Source organism: Gymnoscopelus braueri (genome assembly GCF_963280865.1).
Source record: "Gymnoscopelus braueri genome assembly, chromosome: 14".
Lineage (NCBI taxonomy): Eukaryota > Metazoa > Chordata > Actinopteri > Myctophiformes > Myctophidae > Gymnoscopelus > Gymnoscopelus braueri.
In genome coordinates this window covers 13,522,890-13,542,594 of record NC_137619.1, presented here as the reverse complement: position 1 = coordinate 13,542,594, position 19,705 = coordinate 13,522,890, and the positions used below count along the sequence as shown (strand labels likewise).

Below are 19,705 nucleotides of genomic sequence, written 5' to 3'. Positions count from 1 at the left end.
TTTTCCTAAAATACCTAGGAAGGACATGTTCAGAGATGTTGCACTTGGTAGGGCAGTGAAAAACCAGCAGGGGGAAATCAGGGGTCAACCTCCACTTCAATTTATTCTGCCTGCAACATAAAATGTTAGGGAAAGATGAGCACAAGTGTATAAATAAAGATGTATTAACAATGATAGCCAATTTAGTTTAAATATACTCTCATAGATGTTTTTGTGAGGGAATACATCTATAATATACTTTTCAGCATAAAGGTTTTTGTTTTGTTTCCCAGAACTGTCAAAGACACACATGGTATTTGAGTTACCTGTAGTTTGAAGCATCAAGATCCTCATGCTTCTTCACTGTGTTTACGAACATCCTTCGTAGCTGGTTTATTTTCAGCACCTCTTGGTCAACTATAAGCCATGGCGGATGACTCTCACAGAAGATCTTGTAGCGGTCAGCGAAGGGTGGTTCATTTCCCCACACACACACACACACACACACACACACACACACACACACACACACATATACACATACACATACACATACACATACATACACATACACACATTTTAACCATTTATTTATGTTCACATAAAGGAGAAACATACAGGGACACAAATATTATAGGTGCAGTAAGGTTACATTCACATAATCCTGGCATATGTCTTCACGATACAATAAACATGTCACTCAGTACTCTATGGGTATAAGTAACACCGTCTCCGCCATATATGGCGGCTGCCAATTACAGCACAATACTTTGCCAACCTTTTTGCCTCCTTTTTGGGCATCCAAAGTTGTTGAAACCCTCTAACAGCCAGTATGTGGGTATGTCCTATAGGCTGCCAAATATAAAAACAAATAGTCTGCACCTAATAGCCCAGCTCTGAGATGGTATGTAGGAGTGGTTGGTATTTAATGACCTTTGTCATAAAGGCTTCCTCTAGGCTAGAGTCAAAGGTGCAGGCTATCTAATACAGACACTTCCCTGGACTCTTTATCAATCACAACATCTGGTGTATTAGCTGTTAACGATGTAAAGATGTCTGAGTTATCACAGAGATGGAACATGGATGAAATGACACACAAATGTTTAAAATACAGTAATAGCACCCATACAATCATAAAATGACAATGCATGTTTTGTTTACAATCTCTTACTTGGCCATATTGCCAATTAGCTTATGGGCTTTATCAGCACTGGTGAGATGCAGTGGTGGACATTCACTTGAGTACTGTACGTTTTTTTTAGTACCTGTACTTTCAGTGGTGTAAAGTAAATAAGTACATTTACTCAAGTAGGCTACTGTACTCAAGTAGAATTTTGAGGTAGTTTTACTTTCACAACGCGACGTGTTGTGAGCTTGTAGATATGCTATTTTCAATTGATTTTTTTCATGTGATAACATAAAAAATTATTTCAGTCTCATGTTAAAATGTGTCTCCCCCCAAATAAATCTATTGAAAATAGCAGATCTACAAGCTCACAACGCGTTGTGATGTGTTGTGAGCTTGTAGATCTGCTGTTTTCAATGCTTTTATCTGATAACACAATACATTATTTCAGTCTCATGTTAAAATGTGAGCACCCCCCCCCCCCCCCCCGTGTGTGTGTGTGTGTGTGTGTGTGTGTGTGTGTGTGTGTGTGTGTGTGTGTGTGTGTGTGTGGCTCACCTGCTGACGTTTCTGTTTGAGAGAGTTGATCCTTCTGCCGTTTTCCTCTCACATTAATCACATTAATGTATTTTTGTCAATAACACGCTGGTAGAATGTTGCATGAATGATGTTTATATAAGTAACGTTGACGCACGTTCTGTAGTTGCCTTGAAACATTCAACCAGGTGTTTGCACTTTCTCCATTAACGGCCCGTACATCTACATAAACGTTCATATTTCAGATTTAAAATGCTTACCCATGGCCATGGATGTTACAATTATGTACGGGCCCAGAGAAGTACCTGTATCTTCCGTATTGTTCAATAAAAAGCCTGTTAATCCGATCGGTGGCCATTTTTACCATATCCTTTCAACTACGCGACCCTATCGGATGGGAGGTGTATTGCACTCTGATACATTATAAATCTGTGAGAAAATGGCCACCGATCGGTTAAGAATACTCTTTATTGAACAATACGGAATATACGGGTATTTCTGCGGGACCATACAGAATTTTAACATCAATGGCCATGCGGTAAGCACTTTATATTTGAAATCTGAACGTTTATGTAGATGTACGGGCCGTAAATGGAAAAGTGCAAACACCTGATTGAAGTTCGGTCGGGACAGACGACCGTCGCGTATCCATGGCTTGTTGTACATGTATCCCATCTTGTCCGTGTAAATTCCTGAACCTCTTCTTTCTGGACAGACATAAGATTCATCGTTTCGAGTCCTTTTGCCGTGCTTTTGAAGGATATTTTCTTTGTTTTGACTTATTTTCTTCAGACGTTACCCCGTTGCTATGGCTGTTGTTGCAGGAAATGGTGGAAGTAGAGGCGACCCCATTGGTTGTAACGGGAATCACGTGCCAAAAACCGCACCACCCCTTTGAAAGTATTACGACGCTGCTAAGAAAATAGTACCGACTTTTAAACACTAATTATAAAAATACTGCGCCCGATCAGATGTCGGTAATTTTTTTTCTTACTTACTACCAATAGATCTTTTTTAAGAAGCAGAGATTATTTAGGTCCACTTGATGGGAACGAAACTGAACGAAAAGGACCTACACAACATGGCCTATCTAGTATGGATGCTTCCTGGGCGTCTCCGTAGGGAGGCCCGCAGGGTACGTCCCACGGGGAAGACCAAGGACCAGATGGGGGGAATTATATCTCCACACTGGCCTTGGAACGCCTCGGGATACCCCAGGATGAAGCAGGGGCCGTATGTACCTCGGGAAAAGCAATTCTGGGATTCTCTGCTGGACCTTACCCCTGCAACACGACTCCTGATAAGCGGATGAAGATGGATGGATTGAGTTTTTCTTTGCATGGTTCTACACAAAGCACTACTTGACAAAGGAGCTATATCACCTTTAAGATATTACCAAACGAGGTTCCCCTATGATTATGAGCCAACAACCAAATTTTAGTGGTATTTACAGTAGCAACCTTTGTTTTTAGAGTGTAGAGTGGCATGTTTTATCTCTCACTGAGGCCACGAGCCATACCTACTGTAATCTGAGTGAAGCAGACACCAAGGTGATACAGTACGTGTCAACTGACAGATGGCTTGAGCGGCTGACGATCGAGACATAGTCAAGTCGAGCTGACATAAAGGACAATTATTTTTTACATGCCCACTGCAGTTGATAATATCTGAGTGCATGCATTTCTTGCTGACAGACAAACACGCACACAGAGAGAGAGAGAGAGAGAGCGCGAGAGAGAGAGAGAGAGAGAGAGAGAGAGAGAGAGAGAGATGAAGCAGCTGAATATTAATTGAATTAAAAGGTCTAGGACTCGGGGGAGGGAGCTGTTTGCCTGCAGCAGCAACTTGGCATGGTGTGGTTGAACTGAATTCACCACAGTAGACTGAATCAATCCTTTAGCTAAATTCAGTTATTATTGAATACAGCTAAAACACACTTTACCAACCCTTAAATGAAACATCAACTAGTTTTTACATCAGCATCACACAGCTATTTGCCTCTATGCCCCTATTCACCCATGAACCAGAGCACAGGGCGGACATTCAATGAAAATAGCAGATCTACAAGCTCACAACAACGTTTTGCGTTATGACGTGTTGTGAGCTTGTAGATCGGCTATTTCCGGCGTAGCACGGGAAAAAAGTAAGAATACAGCCCAGTATGGGCCCCAGAGGGACTCCAGTGAGCTAAGTAGGGTTTAACCACTTAAACCCTATATGGTTGACCGGAGTCCCTCAGGGCTCTATACTAGTGTATTTTCTGTTTTCTGTAATTGTGGGGAAAGCTTTTGCTGAAAATAGCCGATCGACAAGCTTGTGACCTTGTACTGCTATTTTCTGTGAAAGCTTTCCCCACAATACGGATCTGTGTCATTTTAGATTTTTACGATGGCTATTTAGAAATAGCAGATATACAAGCTCACAGCGCGTCACTTCGTGCCGCACTGCAAGCTTGTACATATGCTATTTTTGATCTCTCTATATGCCTATATATGGGCATATCAGGTTTGTTTATGGCGCATATATATATTATAGAGCCTTCTATTGGAGAGTTGCGTCACCTCCGTTCACTTCATCGGGCCAGAATTGCGGCTCAGGAGGAGCCGAATAGTGACAAAGTCCTGAACCGTAAGTTTAGGGAATGCACTGGAGTCTATGAGCGTTTGTCACTATTTCGAGTTTACATTAACCCATATATGGAGCTGAGTGATTTGTTTGCGCCTGATGCCATGACGACACAATCGAACCCAGGACCTTTTAGCTGTGAGGCGACAGCGCCACTGTGTTTCATTGTCTATGTACAAGTACAGGCCTACTAATAATTGAGGATTTTTGCTTCATGTAACTGTGGTGGTTAATGGTGTTGATTAGAAACAGCCTGGTACTGCCATAAGTGTGACAGAGTCAGTCAGAGGTTAGAACTTGGAAGCAAGCGTTTTTTTTTTGTAACCTGTGGAATATTATCTTTTTGAGACGTTTATTAAAAGGTTATGTTCATTTTTATATCCTCTGAGAGTAGATTCTTTTTTAGAAGACAGCTAGACCTTTGGAACTACACTAATTCAGCGAGTGAGTAAAGGCCACAAGCTATACTGGACCATTTAAAGCTCTACAATAACACTGGAAACATAACATAGCTTCAACAAAGTTCCACTCATTTCCACTCATTTCCACTAATTCCTCGATTTCCACTAATCAGGAGAAGTCTCCATTTCTTCCCCAAATAAGTACATGTACTGTAGCTCTTCAGGAGGATAGATATCCAGGGGTCCAGTGGGCTATTATTGTTTCCATAAGAGGCGAGATGTAAGGGAGCGCTTGTTTTCGGCAGGGGCGATGGAGGCTCGCCGTCTGAAGCAGACTTGAGCCACGAGCATAGAGTTAAAAATGATAGCGAGGTAACGAAAGTCCCCGGCCATTCACTTGTATGGAGTTGCTCACCCAGCACATCTCCCTTTTCACCCCTTCTTCCGGGTTGGTAAATGTGGCGGGACTAATTGGGGCCTATGTGACGCGTTTTCCGTCACTCTGCGTGCCGTCTCGCATGCGTAGTAGTGTCACCTCCGTGCGCAACCCTGTGTGCAAGGTCGTGCGCAAGCTTGTGAGTCGAGCCTATTGGTCGAAACCGTTTTGGCCCCAGCCATAATAAGCTGCAGTACCTATGATTGGCCACCATGTCCAATGTGCTTCACTGCTCCCTCTCGGTTCTGGGGGCTTGGCCACGAAAGGCACCACCGAGCGAGCTAAAGCGAGCGAGTCGCCGTGCCGAACGTTGCGAAGTCTGCTTCAGCCGACTCAGCGCCGTCCGAGTTATGTTCCGATTGGCACAGAATCGTAAATCCTCATCCCCCCTACTTTCTTTAAATTGACCCAGTGAGACCATGGAATCCATTTTTAAAGTGCGTTGTATTTCGTACCAAGTGAAGGGAGCACTAAAACTGAAAGCTGTTTTGCCTAGCTCGGAGTTGGCCTTGGGGACCAATAATGGGATGTATTCCTGAGAGCGTGTTTGATGGGTGGAAGTATTTGGTTTTAACAGTGATTAAATATATGTTGGTGATTTATTTAATAGAGCGTTATAAATATAGATGTACCAATGATGGTCTCGTCTCATGGAGAGAGAGGGCCATCAAACTGTAGTGTATAAAGTGCAATGATATGTTTTATATGGATCACCTGTGATGAACCTGAGAGCAGAGTGGTAGATGGCATCTAGGGGCTTAAGGGTGGTGGCAGCAGCATATCTATAAATGATGTCCCCATAATCTAGGACTGAGAGTAGGACAGCCTGTATGATTCTCTTTCTGCAAAAGAGGGAAACAACATTTATTTCTGTATAGTAAACACAGTTTTGCCCGCAATGATTTGATCAGGTTATCAATATGAAATTTGAAATTGAATTTCTCATCGATGCATATGCCCAGATACTTGTCATGTTGGACTCTTTCAAGAGGTATACCAGATAAAGTGCAAATATGTAGGTTTGTAAAATCAATTGATTTTGTTCTGGAGAAAAACATTGTTTTCTCTGCGTTTAAAACAAGTTTAAGTTTAAAAAGTGCTCCTTGTAAAACATTAAAAGCAAGTTGCAGGTTATTAGCAGCCAGTTGCATAGAGTCAGCCCAACAGTATAATAAATGTACATTGCAATCTTTCAGATCCTTTGCGATATCATTTATATAAATGGTGAAGAGAACCCGTCCTAGGATTGAACTTTGTGGGACACCTTTGGCTATAGGTAAAAGTGCAGAGTGGACCTTTCCAGCTTTTACACATTGCTGTCTATCAGAGAGGTAGTTGTGAAACCATTTAAGACTACTAGAGTCACAGCCAATATTTTGCAGCCTGCGCAAGACCAGGGAATGGTCCACAGTATCAAATGCTTTTGACAAATCAATGAACAGAGCTGCATATTGCATTTTCTTATCTACTGCAGACACAATATCATTTAAGATCAAGGATGTAGCGGAGATGGTACTATGGTTAGCCCTAAAACCAGATTGATGAGGACTCAACAGTGAGTGCGTAGATAAAAACCCTTTGAGTCACATATTAAGGATTCAAGTGTTTTTGATAAACATGACAATTTAGAAATAGTTGATAGTTGTTTAGATCCGTTTTGTCTCCTCCTTTGTGCAAAGGAGCAACATGAGCTCCTTCCACACTTTTGGGATAGTAGGGGAGAGTGGGGTCCAACGACGCACCCTTTTCTATTTCCCTCCCTGCACAGAGATTACTTAATTTCATGTAACCATACTTTTTTGTGAACAAGAGACACTTGTCCTCTCCCATTACCCGCAGTCCGTTTTAATTTTAGTGAAACGAGTCGAACGCAATCGGTAAGTAAAGTGACGTTGCGCTACTCTCCGCACACGGCCGCCAGTCGGGACGAACGGTGCATACACGGGGGTCGGACGGCGCGGTCGGATGAAATGTCCTATAACAAGTACAAACGTTACATTTCTGGCATCTAACTCTCATTGATGCTTCAGTAGAACCCTACGAGCAAATGACCATGCTGATAGTCAAATAAATGTATCATGTTAATGTCCCCTATGTCTGTTTCCTCAACTTTGTGTTTTACACATGCACCGTTCGTCCCTCCCTGTCCGTAATGCATCGAGTGGCTTAATGCGCCGTTCGTCCCTCCCTGCCCTCCCCGGATGTTTTGCTAGCTAGCACAAAAGCTAATGAATATTTTTCAATGGAACCTTCACTGAGAGTTAGCCCACAGATTAGCCTAACAGACAAAATCCATTTACAATCGGCACCAAATAAACACAGCAGTACAAATGGAAAACACTCAAATAGGGTATTTTTTACTACAGTGTGGAAATACACAAAAGTGGCTTCAACTCTGCCAATTTTGATCAGAACTGGGAAAAAAATCGTGTCTGATGTTTTCGACCGAAGACGAAGAGGGTGACGTCGCCGGATGTGACCAGTGTGTAAAACAGTAATAAAGACAGCTTAATTAAAACAGTGACAATTTAAAACAACAAGATTAGCTAGCAAGTTTTTAAATTGACCCAGTGAGACCATGGAATCCATTTTTAAAGTGCGTTGTATTTCGTACCAAGTGAAGGGAGCGCTAAAACTGAAAGCTGTTTTGCCTAGCTCGGAGTTGGCCTTGGGGACCAATAATGGGATGTATTCCTGAGAGCGTGTTTGATGGGTGGAAGTATTTGGTTTTAACAGTGATTAAATATATGTTGGTGATTTATTTAATAGAGCGTTATAAATATAGATGTACCAATCAAACTGTAGTGTATAAAGTGCAATGATATGTTTTATATGGATCACCTGTGATGAACCTGAGAGCAGAGTGGTAGATGGCATCTAGGGGCTTAAGGGTGGTGGCAGCAGCATATCTATAAATGATGTCCCCATAATCTAGGACTGAGAGTAGGACAGCCTGTATGATTCTCTTTCTGCAAAAGAGGGAAACAACATTTATTTCCCAAACGAGTCGAACGCAATCGGTAAGTAAAGTGACGTTGCGCTACTCTCCGCACACGGCCGCCAGTCGGGACGAACGGTGCATACACGGGGGTCGGACGAAATGTCCTATAACAAGTACAAACGTTACATTTCTGGCATCTAACTCTCATTGATGCTTCAGTAGAACCCTACGAGCAAATGACCATGCTGATAGTCAAATAAATGTATCATGTTAATGTCCCCTCTGTCTGTTTCCTCAACTTTGTGTTTTACACATGCACCGTTCAGAACTGGGAAAAAAATTGTGTCTGATGTTTTCGACCGAAGACGAAGAGGGTGACGTCGCCGGATGTGACGAATTTTAAGTGTAGCATGAAAAAAGGTCCGTGTTGCAACCGTCCCTGCGCGTCGTTTGTCCAGGTTCTACCCTACCTGATAAAATTGATCGATTAAAAATATGTGCAATCGGGTTTAGAAATTAATAGGGCAGAGAGCTGGAGAAGGTAAGGATCCAAGCCATCTTCACCAGTTGCTTTTTTTGGGTCAATAGCTGAAAGTGCTCTACCTACTTCCTCTGAGGTGAGGGGTTTGATGGTAAATATAAATAATATATAGAGAGAGAGAGAGAGAGAGAGAGAGAGAGAGAGAGAGAGAGACTGTGTGTGTGTGTGTGTGTGTGTGTGTGTGTGTGTGTGTGTGTGTGTGTGTGTGTGTGTGTGTGTGTGAGAGAGAGAGAGAGAGAGAGAGAGAGAGAGTGAGAGTGAGAGTGAGAGTGAGAGTGAGACTGAGACTGAGACTGAGACTGAGAGTGAGAGTGAGAGTGAGAGTGAGAGAGAGAGAGAGAGAGAGAGAGAGAGAGAGAGAGGGACACACCCGCCCGCGTCCCATTGGTAGAACGTCACGCCGTGAAAGAGCCGACCAAAGGAGGAGATGAATTACAGATGAAAGACTAGAGAGAGAGAGAGAGAGAGAGAGAGAGAGAGAGAGAGAGAGAGAGAGAGAGAGAGAGAGAGAGAGAGTAGATACACACAGAGAGGAGAGAGGGAGAGAGGAGAGAGAGAGAGAGAGAGAGAGAGAGAGAGAGAGAGAGAGAGAGAGAGAGAGAGAGAGAGAGAGAATAGACTAGATACACACAGAGAGAGAGAGAGAGAGAGAGAGAGAGAGAGAGAGAGAGAGAGAGAGAGATCATCTTCATCATCATCATTATCTCTTCTCTCTAACCTCCGCATCAGAAGCTAAAGCCTCGAGGATAGAAGAACCCTAACCTAACCTAACTTCCACTCTCACCATCAACCGGTCGACCAAGAGATGATGTGTCCGCAAATAAAGCTTTGATTCGAGCCCTGCTTCTACCGCGGAGCGAGCATCTCCTCCCCTCCCTCACCACGCACAGTTCAACCCCTCCTCCTCCTCCTTGCAGCCTGCCTGTGCGCTCCTCCTCGCTGCTCTCCTCCGACACAAACAAGAAGGGCAGGATGCTTGGCGGATCTCCTCATCCCCGCTACGGGACGGTAACGGTGTTTCTGTCTCTGCTGTCCGCGCTGAGCCGCTCGTCCTATGCCGCTCCGGAGGGCATCGTCCTCACCAATCACCTGCTGGTCCGGCTGCACGGAGGAGACAGCCAGGAGGAGGCAGCCGTCGGCCAACTGGCCAGAGAACATGGGTTCCAGAGTGTCCGAAAGGTAGGCTACTGTCTCTATATAGAAACATTTTAGCCTGTACTGTATTGTGTATCTATCTATTGCCCCCCCCCCCCCCCCTAGTGGTTCTTAAACATTTTAGCTTGTATACTGTCTCTATATATAACCCTACCCAGTGGTTCTTAAACATTTTAGCCTATACTGTCTCTATCTATAGCCCCCCCCCCAGTGGTTCTTAAACATGTTAGCCTATACTGTCTCTATCTATAGCCTCCCCAGTGGTTCTTAAACATGTTAGCCTATACTGTCTCTATCTATAGCCCCCCAGTGGTTCTTAAACATTTTAGCCTCTATCTAGGTAGATCTACTAGACCCCTCACCTGAAAATATCTTTTGTCATGGACAAATAGAAGAATAGAAGATTTAAATTTCGAAATGATTCAAACATTTAATTTTTGTTGTGTTTGTTTTTTTCTTATCCCCCAAAAATAGCAGATCTACAAGCTCACAACGAGTAGCATAGCGAAATGTAGGGTAGCCTATACTGTCTCGATTCTACAATTCTAAATCAGTAGTTCTCACACTTACTTTCAGGATTCTTCAACATTTTTCAAAAATAGCAAATGTTCAAGCTGGCGCTTGTAGATCTGCTGTTTTTGAATAGCCAACGCAAAAAAATCTTATATGACACAGATGCTTTCCTGGTTTTAATGGGTTAAACATTGTCATGTCAAGGACCCCTGTGTTGATATGTACTGTATTTTGGCCGCAGCCTCACCTGAAAATATCTTTTTGTCAGGGACTCCCTTGGAATAGAAGATTTATGTTACAAAATTTCGAAATTATTACATTTTTTTTTTAAATATTTAATCCCCCCCAATAGCAGATCTCAAATTTTTCGATAAGCCTGTATAAATAGGGATACCCCAATTTGAGAACCACTGCTGCAGCCATGGAGCCACAAATACAATTGTGATTACATGCATGTCAGCAATAGTCAAGGCTTGGTAATAGTATGTTTAATGATGGAGGCATACATTTTGTAAAACATTTTTTATAGGCCATATTTTTAAAAGATTTTCTATTAACCCATTCAATCCGGGAACGCATCTGTGTCATTTTAGATTTTTTGCTATAACCATTATTTTATACTTTGGCTATACAAAAATAGCAGATATACAAGCTCAGAGTGCCGCGCCATGAACTTGTAAATCTGATTTTTTTTTTATTATCTTGAACATTTTGTTCAAATCTTTGAATACATATCTTTTTTTAAACAACATTTTAACTCAAAACTTTGCTTCTGGGGGTCCCTGGAACAAAACCTTTTCATGTAAAGGACCCCCACAATTATATGTTTTTGGCCACCGACCGCCATCCAAATATGTTGGTCCAGGGACCCCCCCAACAAATGTTGTTAAAAAAATATATATATTCAAAGATTTGCACAAATTGTTCAAGATTTTCCAAAAAATTGCAGATCTACAAGCTTGTAGCTCTATGAGCTTGTATGTATGCTATTTTTGAATAGCCAAAGTATAAAATGACTAAAATCGAAAATGACACAGATGTGTTACCGGATTGAATGGTTTAATGTTGACTGTAGGCTACTACCAAAACAAGGCTATTGTGCAACGGTCATCATCATCATAAATTGCTTGGTCGACTGTATTTATTGACACATGTATCATATAGACCGAATTGTGATGGGGAAAACACTGGGCAGTTGTTTGAAAAAAGGTTTCCTCCTCATCAAGACTTTTACTTTCTTTTTCTTTATTTAAATAATTGGTTCTCAAGTAACCTTCTCCAGCTCAGGGGCCCATGAAAAGATCGAAAGCGTTCGTGGCCCACACATCTGACGGCTGCTGCATGAGAACAAACAAGGCCCCCCCTGGTCAGCTGGCAGACTCCAGGGGTTCTGGCCCCCTGGAGTCTTATTTACATAGACACATTCATTGTTTTGTTTTGTTAAAAGCACATTAGAAATCCGCATTTTTGGTGTAGGCCTTATTTGATGGACACAATGACGAAGGGAATCTCAAAGTCCTCTGTTAATAATCAGTAATCACATATCAGAATCAGAATCTCTTTGTTGTTATTGTAGACAACGCAATTGAGCTTGCAATCCAACTCAGAGCATTAAAAGACGACAAAATATACTCTATATAAAAAACATACATTAGAGCAATAACAGCTCTGGGATAAAAGCTATTCCTCAGTCTGTTTGTTTTTGCTTTGATTGAACATGATCCCTAGCAGTGTCTCTGTTCCGGGCATGTTATCCTAGCCGAACATTTGGCTGGAGGTAGCATGGTGCAATGCATTGTGGGCTGGAAATCTTTTTTTTCAAGAGAGGTTTGGTTTAGGCCGGGGTTGAGGGGGGGGGGGGGGAGTATAGACCCCAGGGGGCCCCGGTCAACGAAGCATGAAGGTGTCCCTCCGGATAAGGCATCGCAAGACCTGGTGTGTTGTCATCCACATTTATTATCACTAAATAATAAAAACTGTATCACACGCACACACACACCAAGACAAACCTTTAAAATATCGTTTGACAGCAGTCAATTTCATCTAGTAGCCCGAATTGAAATGATGTAACACGGGGGCACTTTTTTCCTGAGGACACAGCGTATTACTCAATGAAAGGCAATATAAAACTGCTTGGCAAACGCAGGGGACCTACTGTATCACCACGCGGTAAGAATGGTAACGAGCCCTCTACGGTAGAACCACAGAAATAATCCCCCCCCCCCCCCCCCGACAGTGTGCGCTTTGTCATTATGTAAAAAAAAACAAAAAAAACAGAGTGCTAACCAGTGAGGCGTAGCATCGGACATGGTGGGATGCGGGTACGGTGATGAATGCGGTTTTCTACCTTCTACACAGTCAACCCTGCTCCACTTTACAACTCATTACAGTGTGTGTGTGTGTGTGTGTGTGTGTGTGCGTGTGCGTGTGCGTGTGCGTGCGTGCGTGCGATGCGTGCTGTGCGTGCGTGCGTGCGTGCGTGTGTGTGAGAATTAACCCGCATCTGTGTCACTTAAGATTTCTTTGGCTATTCAAAATAGCAGACAAACTTGTAGATCTGCTATTTTTTGAAAAATCTTGGAAATTTGTGCAAAAATCATGAATATAGGTTTTTTTAAAGCCAACATTTGCATCTCAAAGCTTTGCTTCTGGGGATTCTACAAATGTCTTCTAAATCCTAACAGTTTCTGAAAAACGTATGTTTCTATATCAGCGGTTCTCAAACCTTTTCCTGTAAAGGACCACCACAATTATATGTATTTGGCCGCCGACCCCCCCCCCCCCCCCCATCTGAAAATATATTGTTCCAGGGACCCCCAGGAGCAAAGATTTGAGTAAAAAATGTGGAAATGTGTATATTCAAAGATTTGCAAAAAAGAATCTAAAATAACAGATCTACATGCTCATAGCGCTATGGGCTTGTATATCTGCTATTTTTAAATAGGCAAAGAAATCTAAAATGACACAGATGCGTTCCCCGGATTGAATGGGATAATGTTTGGGAGGTTGTGTTGTTGATCAGCCGGTTGTTTTTTTCTCCACACACTGTGTCGCTCCCGCCCTCCGCCGTCTCTCCCCGCCTGCCTCCTAGGTTATGTAATCGGCTGCTATATTTGCCTTGATGGGGGGCACGCATCATTAAACAATGTCTGTGCAGTTTGAATTATTTCCTATCGGCGCTTAATTAACTAGACCGGGGCACAACGCTGGTACCACAAACGTGCGCTATGACACACGACACGACACAACACACACACACACACACACACACACACACACACAGCACACACACACACACACACACACAACACACACACACACACACACACACACACACACACACACACACACACACACACACACACACACACTGGGGTAGACCAAGAAGGTTTTATTTTTGTCACATCACAGGTTTACAGGTGTAAAGCTAGTTGGTGAAATTCCTTTTCTCCATAGTTTTTTGTTGTATTCTGTGAGAAGAGAAGGACAGAGGTAGAGTAAGAGCAATGAAGCAACTTCTTCATATTTTAACTTTTTGTGTTTTATCGTAAATTAACGCCCTACTTGATCATACTACAGCGTCACACCTAAGCATCAAAAGTTTGCAATGCGTTTTGAGCTTGTAGATCTGCAACTTTGATATTTTTTCATTTGAATCCTGAAAAGTGAAAATTGGTCAGGTTTCCACCTCGACAGAGACGATATTCTCTTCCAATTGCCGTGTTTGCATGGAGAATTTCTATTCATATTGAGCTGTCACTCTGAATATAAGTGGAATATTAGGGTCCATGTAAAATGCAGTCACTACCCGTCACCTTTCTATAAAAAAAAACTATATTCACAATTTATGCATAATAATCTCGGAGTCGGACACAGCTGGAGTGGTGTTTTATAACGAGGAGTCACCTGTTAGCCTGGCGGTTATCAGTGTTGGCAGATTTTACTAGAAAAACAGGCCCGTCAGGTCTACGAAAACAAGCCCAAAAGAAACGACTATAGGGCATAGCAGTGGCGGCCATTTTGTGGTGCCACAGATAGAAACCCCATTCATTTCCCCCATAGAGATATTTATATAACTGATGTCAAGCCTGGAACCAAGCCATCCAGGCTCCTAAGTGAATCATGGACCATAAAACATTTGATTCTGTGTAAAAAGATATTTAAATATTTAATCATATTATATACTATAATAAATACCCTTTTTTTGCGGTTTTAAAACATGCCCTATAGGCTGCATGTATGCTCACACACACAGGGGCTCCCCAGCAAAATGAGTTAACCACTTAAACCCCAGCATCCGTAATGTGTGGGGAAAGCTTTGGCAGAAAATAGAAACGTGACATGTTCTGAGCTTGTCGATTTACCAGCGAAAGCTTTCCCCACAATAACGGAAAACAAAAAAGACACTAGTATAGTGTCTATATATATTTACAAGTGACTATACAGAAAATAAGAAAAACAAGTCCAAAGTCGCTTATTAAGCGGACTTGGCAACAACTTGTTTGTTACTAAATCATAGTGGAGTCTTTAATCTTTGATCGGCTCCCTCAGGCAGGGCTGCAGATAATGCGACTCATTTCCCTTCCCTGCTGCTGCTCATTCATTATGTTTTGATTCCTGCTCTTCACTCCACTGCCTTAAAATAGATGAATGGTTCTCAAACAAATGTACAAAAACTAACCACATTAACCCCAGCCTCAGTATTCAGGAAGAAGAAAACTTTCGTAGGAAAATAGCAGATCTACAAGCTCTCAAGCTCGTAGGCTATTTTCAAGGCTAGTTTCAAGGCTTTCTTTTATCTCTCTCTCTCTCTCTCTTTTTCACATTTTTCTTATCTGCTATTCTGTTTTTCACATTCAGAATAGCCTCTATGCACAGCAGCAATATTGTTCCTTACTTCCTTCATAGGTGTTACCAATGATACTAATGAAGGCTCTGTTAAATTTAGAGTAGCACAGTGGTTCTAAAACTCTTTAATTTCAAGGACCCCCATAACTCTGAGAGTGTACAAAAGGAACCAAATGGACCCTTGCAGGTCCATTTGGTTCCATTTGTACACTCTCAGAGTTACACACCCGTAACAAGGGTCCATTTGGAACCCCCTCAAGGAACCATGTGGGTCCCTGGAACACACTTTGAGACCCACTGGTGTAGCAGAGTGTTTCCACTAGTGAGCCAACATGCACAACATCAGCACCCTGACTCTGTTTGACCAGAATGGAACAGAGCCTTCATTGGTATCATTGGTATCACCTGTGAAGGAAGTAAGGAAGAGGCCCGATTTATTTTCAATATGGCTGCTGTGCATAGAGCCCATTTAGGCATTATAGCAAACATTTATCCAGTGCAACTTGTACAACATAAAGCCAGGTAAACAACACATACATAGAATGCAGAGAGACAGTGTAGTGCCTCAGTAAACTATAGGATCACAGGTAAACCAAGAACCTAGCGTCAGTCTGAATATCGTCTCTGTCGGGTGGAAACCTCATATGTCCAAAACTGTTACTTTTCAGGATTCAAATGAAAAAGTAGCAGATCTACAAGCTCTGCTACTTTTGATGCTTTTGTGCGATGCTGTAGAGTATGATCAAGTAGGTCAAGGGTTCCCATACTTTTCAGGCTGTGACCCCCCAAATAATCATATTTGAACTGGGGCCCCACCCTGACAAGCACTTGGAATTGTAAAGGTCCTTACACACCGGGGCGATTTTTTCGTGCGAATAATACGCTTTTTTAAAAAACCTTATAAAGTCAATGCAAGCGTACATGGCGCGAAAAAGCGGAAAAGCGAAGCGAAAAAGCGTCTTTTAATTATTCGGAACGAGTCCGAATTTTGCGTATATTCGCCACATTCGCCGGTGTGTAAGGACCTTAAGAGTTGAGGAGGCATGTGAAAATAGCCGATCTACAAGCTCACAACGCCTCGCAACGCAAAAAAGTGTTAAAAGTCCTTCAATTGTAACTTATAACGGGTGCAGATACCGTGTATACACTTATACTGTATGTTGATTTGTTTACTGTCGAGTGAGAAAACAATGTTGCACATTAAGCTAATCATCTGGGGACCACCCAAAATCATATGGCGACCCCCCTAGGGGTCCCAACCACCCTTGAAGTAGGGCATTCATTTATTGAACACAAAAAGTTAGAATATGGAGTTAAGAGGTTTCTGCCCGACAGCATCGTATAGCCTACTATAAAAAAATATCTGTACATTGAAACTATGGTGATTTTTTACATTGTATTTCCTCATCCTCCTCCTCTTCTTCCTCTCTCTCTTTCTCCGTAGCTTCCCTTTGAAGAGGGGCTCTATCACTTCTATCCTCAAGATAACGCAAACGGGAGGAGCAAGCGAAGTATCCGCCACAGACAGCGGCTCCAGAAAGACCACAGGGTGGGCATATAATGTTGTGCACCGTCTGCACGGATCCACGCACGCACGCATGCACGCATGCACGCACACACACACGCACGCACACACACACACACACACACAGTGTTTGGTAAACATTCCTACATTGCAGTATTGATACTTTTACTTTTTTACTTTTTTTTCCCACCACTGGTGACACCATTGTGATTGAAAAAAAAAAAGGCTGTAAAATGAAAGAATGCTCGTCAGAGGGCTGCAGCAGCGTCCTCCGTGGACCCTGGAGGAGACAGAGACACACAGTACATGAAAGAGAGACATCAGGATGAGAAGGAGAGAAAGAGAGAAAGGCAGTTGAGTCTCTTTGAATGTAGCTGAATGGAAGCTTGGAGCTGTGAGGCATGGTGGTCGTGTTGTGAGTAGGCAGTGGACATAGAGAGGCAGTGTGGAGCGTGGCATCTGTTTGATGTGAGTGGGTGGCTTGCAGTGGTGGACAGTAAATTTCTAGGAAGGGACTCTTGGGACCCAAACTTGACTACAATATATTATGAATGAACCACTGTCACAGCCCCTGTAGTTTGGCTTACTAGGGCCTGTGTGTGAATTCCACTGTCTGTCTTTGTCTATGTCCTGCTGAGTAATTTGGGCTGCCAATCAGGTGCATTGGGAGCACCTGGCCGGTGTTCCCAGTGTGCACTATAAATGGCTGGGTGTGGTATGTGGTACATTTGAGGTTTTCCCTACTTCCATGAGAGCAGCAGCATTTGGGCTTATGTAGTTTACTTGGTTGTACTTGGTTTGCATTATTCAACACCCCACACTACATTTACCTCACATCCACTCACTTACACTACTGATTCTACAGACTAAAACACTCTGCGCCACTATGAGTCATGTGTGAGTTAATGTATGTTGTAAATAAATATATAATTATATACACTTTTAAACTAAGCAGTGTGTCTTCCTCCTTTTTGTTATGGCCTACGAGCCAGGTCGTAACAACCACTTAAGCCCTGTTTATAGTGAAAATAGCCAAACCTTGTAGATGTGCTGTTTTCACTATCTTTTTATCTGAAACCTTCTGTGTTCTTACTGTATTTTTTACTTGTTCTAAATTTCAATACAGCAATGCATTGTTATTAACAAGAAAATGCACTTTGTAATTTGTGCTTTAGAAGTAATTTGTACTTATGTAAGTATTCACTTATATAAATTATATTATAGTATATTGTCCACCACTGATCTGGAAGAGAAGAGGAAGGCAATTCATGTATTTGAATGGGAGCTGTGAGGCATGGTGGTGGTGTATAGGCAGTGGGCAGAGAGAGGTGGGGATGGAGCGTTGCATCTGTTTGATGTGAGTGGGTGGATTGACACGGTGGGTCGATGCGTGTCCCTGGAGAAACACCTGCTCCACAGCCATGTGAGGGCAAAGGCTGGGAGGAAATACAAAGCTCTATATGCTCATTAAATGTAGCTAGACAGTAGAGTGGACAGTAACTAAGTACATTTACTTGAGTACTGTACTTACTGTAAGTAAATGTTTTGAGTATCTGTACTTTGCTTTTCTGTATTTATATTTTTGGATTATATGACATTCACTCCACTACATTTCAAAGGGTGTTACTGACAGGGTGTTTCTGAATGTTACATTTTTACAATAGTCTTGAGTGGATTCTGTCTTAAGCGTTTCCACTGGACAATTTAAACCTCTACAGTGTGTATAATCTACCCTATTTTCTATCCACTCAATGGGCATTTAATGCAGTTGTGATTGAACTCATTCTCTCCAAATCATAGATGTCGTCCTTTGCTTTTAGTCCTTCCTCCTTATTTGATAATTCAGATAATGACAAGAAAATGCAACTGGGGAGACGTTTTGTCCACAATGTAATCGGCAAAAGGCTACATTTGTGCGTGTGCGTGCAAGTGCATACGTACGTGCAAGTGTGCGAGCTGGATTTTCTGTGCACAGCGACAAAGTCCAAATCACTCTGAAAAACGCACCACAAAAAACATGTATTTTCATCACATAGTGCATATATCCATCCATTAATGTTTTTGCTTTTTTCCCCTCTATATGATTTTCCTCCGTCAGGTGAAAAATGTAATAGAGCAGGAGGGCTTCAGCCGTGAGAAACGAGGCTACAGGAACCTCGACCATATTGAAGTCAACATGACAGACCCGCTGTTCACCAAGCAATGGTATCTGGTGAGTAATCCGCGGTCTGACATTTAGCATTTACACAGTCCAAATCCCTCATTTTATCCATTTGGTTCACGGTTTGTAGCCGATCTACAAGCTCACAACCGTCTTGGGTATAGGGGTACATAAGGGGAATCTGTCCACAGAGAGCACCTTTTGAGTTGGCGTAGCGCCAGTCTGACATTTATTTCTATGTTGAAGACGTGCTGGTTCATACAATTGTACCATCTCAGAGTTAAATTAAGATTCATGGCTTTACTGTGTAGTTACAGTATCAGTGGTTCTCAAAGTGGGGTCCTTGAGGGGGTTCCACGGGGTCCCCAGCAACATTTGTTAATATAGATAAGAATCAGTTTGACCACTTTAACCCTATGCACATCGGCTGTTTGAAAATTGTCCATCTAAAAGTTCACATTTTTGCGACGCATTGTGAGCTTGTAGATCTGCTATTTTGCAAAAAGATCTTGCTAAATATTCCAAAAGATTTGGAATATTTGTGAAACATTTTGAACACTAATCTTGTATGGGGGGGGTCCCTGGCACATAATATTTTCAGATGGGGTTCTGAGGCCAAATACATAGCCTAACTACATTCATTTGGGTAGGGGGGTCCTTGACATGAAAACATTTGAAAACCAATGGTGTAGATGTACTTTTCCTCTCATAGTCCAGGGGCCAACACTGATATTTTCACAAATTGGTACCACCTGAGGTGGCCGTAAAGTTTTTGTATTTTTGTATTCCTACATCTACGTCTCTAGTTTATATTTTGGTATGATACATCTTCCAATTCAGTAGCTTAATGGCAGTTACAGTATCACTACCTACCGGCTAATGTATCCGGTAGGAGACACAAAGTAGAATCTTTGTGT

General features: G+C 42.3%; 1 protein-coding gene across 1 annotated transcript in view; it reads left to right on the top strand.

Annotated features, from left to right (window-relative positions):
* The first annotated feature begins 9,341 nt into the window (after positions 1-9,341).
* pcsk2 (proprotein convertase subtilisin/kexin type 2) overlaps positions 9,342-19,705 on the top strand; it is a 59,334-nt gene continuing 48,970 nt past the window's right edge. The window contains exons 1-3 of the mRNA XM_080449391.1: positions 9,342-9,765; positions 16,547-16,651; positions 18,726-18,839. Coding sequence (XP_080305517.1) covers positions 9,559-9,765; positions 16,547-16,651; positions 18,726-18,839 — 426 coding nt within the window. The 5' untranslated portion in view covers positions 9,342-9,558. The remainder of the gene's footprint in view (positions 9,766-16,546; positions 16,652-18,725; positions 18,840-19,705) is intronic.